The sequence below is a fragment of the Rhinatrema bivittatum genome, chromosome 8, assembly GCF_901001135.1.
Source record: "Rhinatrema bivittatum chromosome 8, aRhiBiv1.1, whole genome shotgun sequence".
In the NCBI taxonomy this organism is placed as follows: Eukaryota; Metazoa; Chordata; class Amphibia; order Gymnophiona; family Rhinatrematidae; genus Rhinatrema; species Rhinatrema bivittatum.
The window spans coordinates 225971442-225984125 of NC_042622.1; the positions used below are offsets into that span (position 1 = coordinate 225971442).

General features: G+C 46.7%; 1 protein-coding gene across 1 annotated transcript in view; it reads right to left on the minus strand.

The window, feature by feature from the left end:
• Positions 1–780: 780 nt before the first annotated feature.
• The window catches only part of YJEFN3 (YjeF N-terminal domain containing 3), a 51263-nt gene continuing 39359 nt past the window's right edge, over positions 781–12684 (minus strand). The window contains exons 4-7 of the mRNA XM_029614129.1: positions 7200–7310; positions 5805–5918; positions 3896–4046; positions 781–1001 (exon numbers count right to left, since the gene is read on the minus strand). Of these exons, the coding sequence (XP_029469989.1) occupies positions 802–1001; positions 3896–4046; positions 5805–5918; positions 7200–7310 (576 nt within the window). The 3' untranslated portion in view covers positions 781–801. The remainder of the gene's footprint in view (positions 1002–3895; positions 4047–5804; positions 5919–7199; positions 7311–12684) is intronic.

Here is a 12684-nt window from a genome sequence, read left to right on the forward strand (position 1 = left end):
GATTTTGTATTGGTTTATTGATTTATTTTCCACTTTTTTCAGGCGCTTCAAAGTGGATTATATTCAGGTACCGCAGATAGGTCTTTGTCCGCAGGAGGCTCACACTCTAACTTTACACTTGAGGCAGTGCAGAGTAAGTACCCATGGTCCTAAGGAGCTGCAGTGGGATTTGAAACGCTGGCTTTGCTGGCGTGCAGCTCACTGCTCTAACCACCAGATGATCATTTTGGTATTATTATTTTAGCTTTTACCTTTATGTTGCCTTTTTTTAAGTGAATTAGTTTAATTAATGTTTTATAAATTACTTAGGTTAATTTTAGTATTCATACTTGTGCTATTTGTATTGTTTCTGCTTTTTGGTTTACACACAAACTGCTTTGAAAAGCTTGGATTGACTTTGTGATTGAAGAATAAATAAATTAACCTAAACTCCACTGTCCTCAGCTCCCACCAGAGGAAGGGCCTAAACGGCCAGTTAGTCTGGGCCTGAAAAGCTTTTTTCGGTTGCCTTATTCTGTTTTGAATTGTTATTATGCCTGGAAGTGGCCCAGGTCTCTCTGGATGTCTGAGAAGGCCTGTCCAACCCCCCCATCACACGTACATCCACACTCCCCCTGCACACCCAGGGCATAGGATTTCCTCCTGGTCTCTTCTACAGGGTTTCCTCCGTGCTCTTAAGTGAATTTGGTAGGTAAGTGTCCACGCCGTCTTCAGCAGACCATTAAAAAACACAAACGTACACATTCTGCTTTTCTAATAATTATTGTTATTGAAAGCTGCTTTTTTTTTTTGCTTCCCCTCCTAGAGCTGGATGACACACTCGGCCCCAGTATACACCGGCAGGTTGAGCTCGTACTTCTTCTGTATGTCGTAGGGTAGAAAGCGGCCAGCTACAAAATGGTGTTTTCCCAGGAACTGCGTGGCACACTTCTTCGGCGCGGCCAAGGAGACGAGAACGTCTGGTGCAATTCCTTCAGAGTGCCCCGTTTCCGCATCCCACCCTAGAGCAGGAACGAAAGCCAAAAGAAAGAATACAAAAAAAATGCATGGGGAATGTGGCAAGGTCACAGTAACATAGCAGCAGTCAGCAAATAAGAAACCTCTTGGCCCACTCAGTCTGCTCTGATTCCCTCCTGACTACTGTGTCTGCTCAACTTACAGTCATCTCCCTCCCACACCATCCATACTGTCCTCTGTATCTGTCCAAAGAGTCTGTCCTGGTTCTGCTTCTCACCACCTCTGCTGCTGGCAAGGTTAGGGCATCCTTGACTCTCTCTCCGTAAAGAGTGGAGGAATAGCCCTAATGGCTAGAGAAGCAGGTTCTGAACCAGGGAAGCCAGCATTCAAATCCTGCTGTCGCTCCTTGTGACCTTGGGCAAGTCCCTTCAGTTTCCGTTGCCTCAGGTGCAAACGTAGAGCCAGCCTCACTAACAGGCCAATACAGTACAGTGCGCTCCAGCGGAGCGCACTATTAACCAGCATTTGGACGCGCTATTACCCCTTATTCAGTAAGGGGTAATAGTGCGTCGAAAACGTGCATCCAACCCCCCCGAGACTAATAGCGCCCTCAACATGCAAATGCATGTTGAGGGCGCTATTGGTCATTCCTGCGAGATACAGTAAGTAAAATGTGCAGCCAAGCCGCACATTTTACTTTAAGAAATTAGCGCCTACCCAAAGGTAGGTGTTAATTTCTGCCGGCGCCAGGGAAGTGCACAGAAAAGCAGTTTTTAGTGCTTTCCTGTGCACCCTCCAACTTAGTATCATGGCGATATTAAGTCTGAGGTCCCAAAAGTTAAAAAAAGTTAAAAATAATTTAAAAAAAAATTTTAAATGGGCCTGCGGCTCGCGGGTTGAAAACCGGATGCTCAATTTTGCCGGCGTCCGGTTTCCGAGCCCGTGGCTGTCAGTGGGTTTGAGAACCGACGCCGGCAAAATTGAGTGTCGGCAGTCAAACTCGCTGACCTCCGCCGTTCCTGTCAAAAAAGAGGCGCTAGGGACGCGCTAGTGTCCCTAGCGCCTCTTTTTACCGCGGGCCCTTATTTAAATAACTTACTGAATCGCACGCACAGGAGAGTGGCCTGTGCGCGCGCCCGCTCTCCCACGATTTTTACTGTATCGGCCCGTAAGACTTGTTATGTCTATGGGGGAAAAAAAATCAGACCCTTAGACTGTAAGCTCTCTGGAGAAAGGGAAATACTTCTCCTCCCTGAATGTAACTCACCTTGAGCTACAACTGAAAAGGTATGAGCTAAATGTAAAATAAAACAATTGGCTCATCCAGTCTGCCACTGGAGCTGGGGGCCGCTGCACGCATGTGCTGCTGTTAAGCTGTGATGTGGTGTCAGTGCTTTCCCTCCTGTTAACTCCCTGATCAGATTACATGTCCACAAATCAGAGCAAAGATCACCAGGGATTAAAAGAAAATTGCTCCAAACTGCAGCAGTTCAGATGAAGTCATAATAAAAACAGATCAAAGTAATCCTAGGACTTAAGGATAAAAAGCTTTGTGTTACAATCATAATATTTCAACACAGTCCAAGCTCTTTCATTGGCAAGGACGGAGAGAGTGAGAAGAGCCTTTTTTTTTTTGTATTTACTGCTCAGGTCTCATTTTAAAGCTATGAAATCACATTTTTCCCATTTTTGGGCAGTTTTCTCTTGCTCCTCTGGATTTCCAGCTCAGCTGGAGCCGACTGCATGGGCTACAGTCTTTATCCCCCCCCAGCCCAGCCACGGCGGTGGCACTGTCCGTCCCGAATTCAGTGTACCGTTATTAGCAACGCTGTTCTACTCCAAACAGAAATGAACTGAGGAGAAACCTAGCAAGCCTACAAAACCTCTGAGCTCTGATGCTCTAAAATGATCAGGTTCTCCGTTCAGATGGCGTCAAATGCCACCCAAGGAAAGCTCAGGCCCTGCCAGGGCTGCTGTGGTACTAACTGCAGGGTCACTGGCAGCAACCAACGTTCAGGTTGGTGCAAAATTAGAGATTTACATCTGGAGGCCTGTGTTTATTCTTCCATTTGACGAATTCCCCGGTTTTTGAAGGTAGTTAAATGGCAATAGCAGACGGCACTCAGCAGACACTGATGTGTTTTTAAATTACATCATGTCTCACATATTCTGCAGAGCAGCGGGAAGGACATGCACGCATCTTCACAAGAAAGCAGCCACCTCACCGCGCCAGGCAGGTGAAACCCGCTAAAACCTGAAGCAGGGCAGCTGAAAGGCGGGTTGAACGACTTAATCCGGCTGAGAAAGTCATTTTTCTCCTATTGATTTGTCAGGTGTCAGGACCATGGCTCCCAGGCTTGGGTGAAATGGAATTGCTGGGATCGAATCCTCTCATAGAGAGAGAGAGAAAAAAAAATAGGGGAGACCATTAGAGAGGGGCCCCTAAAATGTACAAAACTCGTTTACCAGAGATTCGAAGGAAGCTGTGCTACCTTTCTCGGAGGATTCCCACCCAATGCTCCTCTCTCTTGCTCACCCACATCCTCAGGTGGCAAGGGGGGGACGGGGGGGACGGGGGGGGGACAGGACACCAGGCCACACCCCATTATACCAGGCTTTAAAGATGAAAAAAAAAGATTTGGAAGTTAATGCAGAGAGGATATGCCTGGCCTATCTCCCCCCCCTCCCCCCTCAACATGCCAGAGCGTCAGGGGGGCAGTCTGTCTGCTACCTTTCTCTGTGTATTGCAGGAGACTAAACACAGCACCCGTGGCACAGGCCATGCAAGAAGGAAAAGAACCAGCGGGAAAACTGAGCTCAGGCAAGGTTTTGAGAGTCCTGCCATCCTCTGCCCTGGTTCTTGGCTTGTGTTGCAGCTGGGCGAGGTGGGTAACGTGCTTGGTGGACAGGACCTGCAGGATCCTGCGCCAGTCCCTACCTGATGGGATGTCCAGACTGACAATAGGGACTTTGATCTGCTTCAGAGTTGTTAAGATACCGGCATAGGGTTCCTTCACTGCGACGGGGTCAGTCTCCAAGCCAAGGATGGCATCCACCACCACATTGTAAGCATCGTTGATGAGCTGCACCTGGGCAGAGCGAGGAGAGGGAGAGAGAGAGAGAGAGAGTCAGCAGCGGCTCTAAAGCAGGGACGTTTCAACACCTCAACGTTTTCCACTGTGAAGAAAAAAAAAAAAGGGGGTCAAAAATCCTGAAGTGGAATCTATGAGCTTAAATGAGCTTTATTTCTGGTAGCTTGATGTGTGTACTGCACACCATCACACTAACTGTAGGTGATTTAAGTTTTATAAAGGGAGGGGTGTCTGGAGACTTGATATCACAGTGGAACAAGTATTTTAAGCCTCAATTTGCAAGTGCCAGAACCATGAGAGCACTTTGGAGAGAGACAAAATTGTTGACTTCTAACAGCTGAGATTAACTCCTGCATCGGCAGCTCTTCCTGCTCTTTTCAGCTCAGTCGCAACCAGGTCTGGGATCAGCCTTAAGTGAGGATTTCCCTCCCCCCCCCCCCCCCTGTTTTCTATCCCCTCCCCAGCAGCGAACAGGCCTCGGCCACCCACCAGAACTCCTTCCAGAACCTCCAATCGTGGGCCCTCAATCTGACCACTAGGTGTCGCCATTTTGCAACGACTGAGGCTGCCGAGGTGGCTCGAGCCACCTCGGCAGCGACCCCAACCTTGGCCCACCCAAGGAGAAGATAAAGTTGGGAATGCAACCCAGGTCCCTCCACACGGCAGTGACACTGAGCCGCTGGGGCCACCTCATCATTTTGAAATTAAACTTTAAATTGGCGTGAATACTTTTATTAAAATGCGTAATTGAAAAGGGAAAACCGCACCACGTTACTTACAAACCTTTTCAGAAATACAAAGCTCAGGAACAGGGACCCCGACAGAGTTTCAAAGAGCGACTCTTGTCATTCCGGTAACATTCCCTCTCTTATGTTGTCCTTATGGAGCGTAAATTGCAGACTTCACATATTAAATATTATATAAGCCATAAAACCTAAAGATGTTGCTTTGATGTGTCTGTGAGCCCTGGTATTCCTTCTGGGCAGAGAAATGTCAGGAAATGAAAGGGAGCAAGTCCTTGCTTGCAACAGCCAGGCACGAAGTGAAAAAAAACAAACAAAAAAAAAAAACCAGGGAAAAAGTACTAAGCAAAACCAAATGTAATTCCCCAAAAGCACTTCTTAATGGTAATTAGACTCATGATAGTGTGTTAGAGCTTTCCATTAAGTTCAGAAGACCTTTGCTTTCCTCTCCCCACCCAGCGGCCCTGGATTAGATTTCTCTATTATTCCATGTTTAATTCTGGTAATACTTGGGCGTTCCTTTGTCTGCTTCTGATGGCAAAAGCAATTCTACACTGATCAAGTGGCTGACAACAGGGGGGAGGGGGGGAATAGGACCTGCTTATTACCCTGCCCCCCCCCCCCCCCCACCGCCACATGCAAAGGGATTTAAAAAAAGCAAAAAAAAAAAAAAAGGCAAGGCCAGCTGGAATTTCAACGTTTGGTTAAACTTTTTAAAGCATTAATACGAGAGCACCGAAACTCAGCAGCTAGCCCCAAGCAGCTGGCTCTGTGCTAGGAGATGTTTTTCTTCTCGGTTTATACCTCTGCCCTGAGGGTTGCTTTATCGCCTCCTTCTAGGCACATGCTGCTTAATGAGAAGCTTGTCCTCTGCACACAGTTCTGTGTCCTGGCTTGAAAGGAGCAGGCGGGGCAGGGGAGTGCTTGATCTTTAACCTCACAGCCAGGGGTGTACCAGCATGCACTGCCCAGCGCGCACCCCTTCGGGGGCACTAGAAAGCCAGCCACGTACCTCTGTAGGAAGGTAGGACAGGAAGGGAATATCCATCTTCTCGCACTGGGTGGTGAAGTCCTGGTACAGGGAGTTTGGGGATCTCTTGGGGTAGAAGATAGTGGGTTCATAGTCCTGGACAGGAGGAAATAAACCTGGTGAAATGTGGCAGAGTCTCTCTAGCAGTGCTCTTATCCCTCTGCTGACCCCCCCTCCACCGCATCATTAAAAAAAAAAAAAAAAAAAGACGTTGAAGGTCATCACGCTCTTCAGCTTCTGGTATCTCATGAAGTTTCCCCGTCCTCGCCTCCACCAGCCCCTCCCGGCTTCTGCTTGGAGATACTTAGCTGCCGCAATAAGAGATGGTGGGGCTGTGGACAGTTTCCCAGGCTAGATGCCCCATTGATCACGGGCAGTCCTGGGCATCGCCACGTGGACTGAAATGATTCCAAAAAAGCCCCATGCCTTGGGTGTCCATGCAACGTCAGATGTCATCATTACATGAGCAATCAGGTGGCTGCTAAGGCTGCAACCTCTGACACTGCTGACAGTACCAAGTGACTCTTCTTTGGCAGAAAGATACAGAAATAGACCCAGTTAAATTGGGGGTCACTGGCCTGATTAAAAAGAACTTCTAAGCACACTTTGATTATGTTACCTGCATACATTACACTTCATGAATTCCAGAAGGAGACTCACTTTGGCACAATGCACGTATTAAGAAAGGCGTTAGCAGTAAACCTGAGAGATGGAGACTGTATCTAACATGCTCTGGCTTCCTTCCTGCCATGCAAAACAGACCCATTTGGAGACACAGCCACCAAAACGCACTCATACACTTCCCCCCTTCACACACACACAGAGTTGCACATACACAATCCCCACAAAAATACACTCACCCACAACCACATATACCTACAGCAATACATACAAAATATATCTACACATAGACACACACAACCCAGACCTACTCATCCCTCACAGATACACAACCCACAGACATTCAGTGAACCACACAGTGACCCCCTCCACACCCAGCCCACAGAATTACAGCCCCACACAGACACAGACCCCCTTCACAGCAATATGCACACACATAACCCACAGACATAAGCGCACCCCCCCACACACACATCCTCATAATGATAAATACACTCGTAGTAACACACACATCCAGCAGTAACCCTTGCCACCAAATCCACAGGGATACCCACACCTCCTCACAGTGATGTACATACACAACCCCAGAGATTCACCCACACACAACCTCCACCCCTCTCCACTCACCCAACCCACAGAGATAGACCTCTGGGGGATGGTGAGCATGTGCACTTGCTTGCCCAAACTTGAACCCTCCCAAAGGTGGAAATGACTCCTGGGGGTCACAAAGAAAAGCTCAGGTTTCTGGATACTTACATACACCCGCAGGTGCCGGGCACACACCAGCCCGATGGCCCCATTCTGCTCAGGACCACAGATCACCAACACGGTCGGCTGCTTCTTTGGCAAAGAGCTCAAAGGGAAAACCTGGCAGGCAGACAGAAGATCCAAACTATGAATGAGAGCATCATAAAATCTCATCCCCAGAACCAGCAGGCTCATGGCAATGCAGGGCCTGGGGGTGGGGGGTGCTGTTGTTGGCATTTTCTGTTTAATTTTATTTTATTGTGAAGATACCTCTTCTTGATGGGGTCATTCTTTACCTCGAGGACATTCATTCGCAGGGTTTTCCATAAGCACTGGGGGAACTTATATGTTCCAATCCCAGTTTTGCTATCAACTCCTGAGCAAGACACTTTACCCCCATGTACTCCTAATCATGCATATGTCAGTTTATTCCTGGAGAGGGTTCAGGGGCCACCATTTGAGGTCCTGCCATGGTAAGAATCCTTAAATTAGAAACAAATCTCCACTCGGCAGGACAAATTCAGTCTTTTGTAAACCAATGTACACCCACCACCTACTAACAATACATGGAACAAACTTCGAGTAAGGACAGAAAGATCTTCAAAACCTTTCTTGTTAGACAGGGGCTACTCGATTTCTGGAGGGTGCGAAACCCCACATCTAAGAACTATATATACTTTTCAAGGGCGCATCAATCATACTCTAGAATGGATTTCTTTCTAGTGGATAAACCTAACATAAACAGTGTGTGTGGTTAACCCCTACATAGACTCTATCACCTGGTCAGACCATGCCCCTATAGGACTCACTTTAAAATTGGTCCATTATGATCAAGGAACACAATATTGGAAACTTAATGACAGCCTACTTGAGGACGAGGCCTTTTCATTGGCAGTTAAGAAGGATAATAATGGAATACATGGTACATAATGATAACAGTGAGGTCCCACCAATGACCCTATGGGATTGTTTAAAAGCGGTGCTTAGGGGTAAACTGATAGCTAGGGCAACACATGTAAAAAAAAAAAAGAAGGAAGCAGAAAAGAAACAATTAATGACCCAGATTAAGCAATTGATAGAAATGCATAAACGCACAGGCTCCACTAGAATTTTGGCAAGTCTGGATCGATGTAGCCGACAATGGGAAGAATTAGAGGCAGCAGCGATTGCACATCGCTTAGAGTTAATAAAACAAAGCCACTATGAAGGAGGCAACAAGACTGGGAAGCAACTAGCCCGCAAACTAAAGGTTCAGCTTTCCATTAATAACATAGTCAAAATTAAAGATGAGCAGGGTAAATTACTGACGACTAACAGCGATATTAGACAACGTTTTCTGCAATTTTATAAGGATCTTTATGCAACTGATACAGCTATAAATAATGAACGGATCAAAAAATATTTACTCAGTGCTTCCCTACCTCAGATATCACAATCACAACAGGCAATGTTAGACAAAGAAATCAACAGGGCCGAAGTAGCCTGGGCTATCAAAAGTTTAAAAATGGGTATCCTAGATGGCCTTACGGATATATTCTACAAAAAATACGCTGACCAATTGATACCTATCCTAGTCCGAGTATTTAATTCATTGAGGACCACAGGGTCCATATCATCAGTTACCAACACAGCAGACATAACAATATTGGCAAAACCGGGTCGAGCCCCTATGATATGTGGATCAAATAGGCCAATCTCTTTAATAAATTTGGATATGAAAATTCTAGCAAAGATATTAGCAAACAGATTGAATTCCATTTTACCAGGGTTAATACATCCTGATCAATCTGGATTCATACCAGGTCGCATGGCGTCGAACGACGTCCGCAAAACAGTAAACTCCATTTGGTGGTCCAGATATCGTGGCGTCCCATGCCTACTATTAGCGGTTGATGCAGAAAATGCATTTGACTATGTCCACTGGCCTTTTCTCTTCTTAACACTGCAGTCCATAAAGATAGGAGACTATTTTATTGGCTGGATAAAGAAACTTTATGAAGTACCTTTGGCCTGCTTAAAAGTTAATGGGGGTTATTCCAACACTTTTTCCATAGGTAGAGGCACAAGACAGGGATGCCCTCTATCTCCTCTCCTTTTTGCACTTTTTTTTGAATCATTCACGCACAGGATTTGACACAACGATCAGATAGCTGGCATCCAGGTGGAAGATTTTTCCTCTAAATTAATGCTTTTCGCAGACGATATTTTATTCACCATAACAGATCCTCTCAGTTCTTTGCCAACTATCAGTCAAGAGATAACGGATTTTAGTCAAGTTTCTGGTTTTAAAATAAATTGGGACAAGTCGAAACGCCTCAATATTTCAGCACCGGCTGACACGGTAGAGTGCCTTAAAAGGAATCATCCCTTTCAATGGGCCACCTCTAAGATTAAGTATCTGGGGATCTATATTGGCTACCAGGACGACTTGTTCCAATTAAACTATCCACCTCTAATGGAAAAAATCTACAAAAATCTAGAAGAGTGGGATCGCTATCATATTTTCTGGGTGGGTCGAATTGCAGTAATCAAAATGAATATGTTGCCTTGGATCCTTTGTGGCTATGGGGATCGTTGTTTCAAACACTCCCCATAGCCCTCCTGTCCAAAATGATAGAAAAATGGCAGAAACGACTCCTCAAATTTATTTGGAAAGGGAAGACCCGAGAATGGCAAAAAAAAGTATTGTTTCTACTTAAAAAACAGGGTGGTCTAGGAGTTCCCAATTTATATTGGTATCATGCTGCAGCACATCTCAAAGCGGTTGTTGATTGGCATAAGCAGAGTAAACAACCACTATGGGTGAAATTGGAACAAGCCATAGTTGGTGCCTTGCCACTATCGGCCTTGGTGTGGAAACCAAAACATTCCTGGCACTCGGTAGCAACCACACCTGATACAGTTCAGACCACTTATAACATGTGGACCCACTGGAAAAAGCTATTAGTGGGTACCAGGGACTATTATCACAGCTCCCATTTATTCTATAACAATCTCTTTAGACACTGTCAACACCCGTCCGCTTTTCGCAGCTGGCAAAACAAGGGAATATTCAAATTTGAACACCTGTGGGAACCAGGGGGTTTGATTCCCTTTGATACGCTGCGACATAGATTCCAACTGTCCAACAGGTGTTACGGTTAAGCGGTGTTTGGGTGGATTCTCGGGTACTGAGGCAGATGACCACGCCCATGGGAAGGAGCCCCGTGAGGCACCACAGTACTGGGCTAGACACAGGACACACAAACACAGAGTCAGTTCTTTATTATACAGCTTGAAATATACCACCAGAGGTGGCAGTAGTGAGATAGTCTGGATGTAGCAGTCTCAGGACCCTCGGCAGAGGGGACCCTTCTCACCCCGTTGGCATAGGAGAATTCTGGTGTAGGTTTCCCAGTAAGGCAGTACTGTGGATGAGATAGACTGAGAGTTAGATTACTCACTAGATGGCTGCTGTAGGTATGCGATTCCACCAGAAGATGGTACAGGCACCGAGGCAGGGAGAGCAGGCCCTCGAGGAGCGAGTACCTGATCTCTGTAAGGCACCTGAAATAAAGCAGAGGGCCCCCAAGGAGCAGGGTACTCAGGTTAGCAATTACCTCGAAGGGCAGAGAGAGAGCTTCCAGCGGTAGCATGGAAGCGGCAGAGTAGCTTAGACTGGCCGAGACCACGTCCTTACTAACTCAACGAGTTAGCAACATAGTACAGGCTATATACCCGGATGGCATGTCGTCAGTAGAGGGGAACGCCCCCGAGATTTGCGCCATTACTGGAATAAAGATGTGGGTGGCATGCGCACCCTAGTAGGCCCTTGGGAAGAGCATGGTGGGAGGCAGCACCATAGCCGTTCCGGGGATGCCGGAGAGGTCGGCTTGTAGACGCGGCAGCAGCCATTTTCCCTAGGGATGCGGGAGGAGCCGTGAACAAGGTGAGGCAAAGGGGGCGAAGCCGTCTAGCACCGACGGACGCAACAGTACCCCCCCCCCTTCAAAGGGCGTCCTCTGGACTTCCTACCTGGTCTTGGTTTCTGAGGATGCATCTTGTGGAAATCTTGTAGCATCTCTTTATCCAGTATATTAGCCAAAAGTGTCCAAGAATTATCTTCAGGTCCATAACCTTACCATGACAGGAGATATTCCCATACTCTGCCTCTTTTTCTTACGTCAAGGCAGCATCTACCTTGTACTCGATGTCTTTCTTCTGCATCTATTGGTGTAGGTTCAGGTGTCTTGTTAGAGAACTCACTAAGAATCAATGGCTTCAATAGTGAGACGTGGAACGCATTATGAATCTTCAATGTAGATGGTAGCTTCAGAATATAGGTGAGATTGCCTTATCATCGGAGACTGGGAAATGGTCCAACGAAGCATGCAATGAAGCGAGCTGAAGGTATTTTAAGTCTTAAGTGCTTAGTGGATAGCTAGACTTTGTCACCAGACTGGAAATCTGGAGCCTTGCAGTGGTGAGCATCGTATCCTTTCTTAGCTCGAAGTTCTGCTTTGAGAAGCATCTCTTTTGTCTGAGTCCAGAGTTGTTGAATATCTTTGGCAGTTGATTGAGCTGCCAGGGACGACATGGACAGAGGAAGTAGCAGTGGTGATAATGGTAGTCGTCCATAAACCACTTCGAATAGTGTTGATCCAGTGGATGTTGCTGGATGAGAGTTGATGGCAAATTCAGCCCAGGGCAACAGTTCTGCCCAATCATTCTGCCGAGTGTTCACAGAGGCATGAATGAACTGCTTGAGTGTCCTGTTCATCCTCTCTGTTTGTCCGTTAGATTGAGGATGATATGCTGAGGTGAAGTCGAGAGAAATGTCAAACTTCTTGCAAAATGCCTTCCAGAATTTAGCTGTGAATTGGACTGTGCGATCGGAGACTATGTGCTTGGGCATGCTGTGTAGGCGGAAGATGTGCGTCATGAAGAGCTGGGCAAGTTTCATAGCTGTGGGTAAACCAGGGAGAGCCACGAAGTGAGCCATCTTTGAGAACCGATCAACAGTTACCCAAATCGTGTTGTTTCCTCCTGAGAGTGGTAAGTCCACCACAAAGTCTGTAGCAATGTGTGTCCATGGCTCATCTGGTACTGGTAAGGGTTGGAGTAGATCCTAAGGACGACCGGGTGGCGTCTTCTGTCTGCACAATTTGCGCAGGAAGCAATATAGGAGAATGTGTCTTCCTTCATGGTGGGCCACCAGTAAAACTTTTGCAGTTTAGACAGAGTTCTGCGTTGTCCAGGCTGTCCAGCCAGTTTGGAGTCGTGAGCCCATGCTAACAGCTTTTTCCTGAGGTTCTTGGGTATGATGGTTTTACCTGCAGGTACAGAGTGAGTAGCTGCCAAAATGACTCTTTTCGGGTTGATGATGTGTTGCAGTTCCTTTGGGATATCTTCAGAGAGGAATGAGCGAGATAAGGCATCTGCTCTGATGTTTTTATCTCCAGGGCGGTATTTCAGAACAAAGTTGAATCTGTTGAAAAACAGAGACCATCTCGCT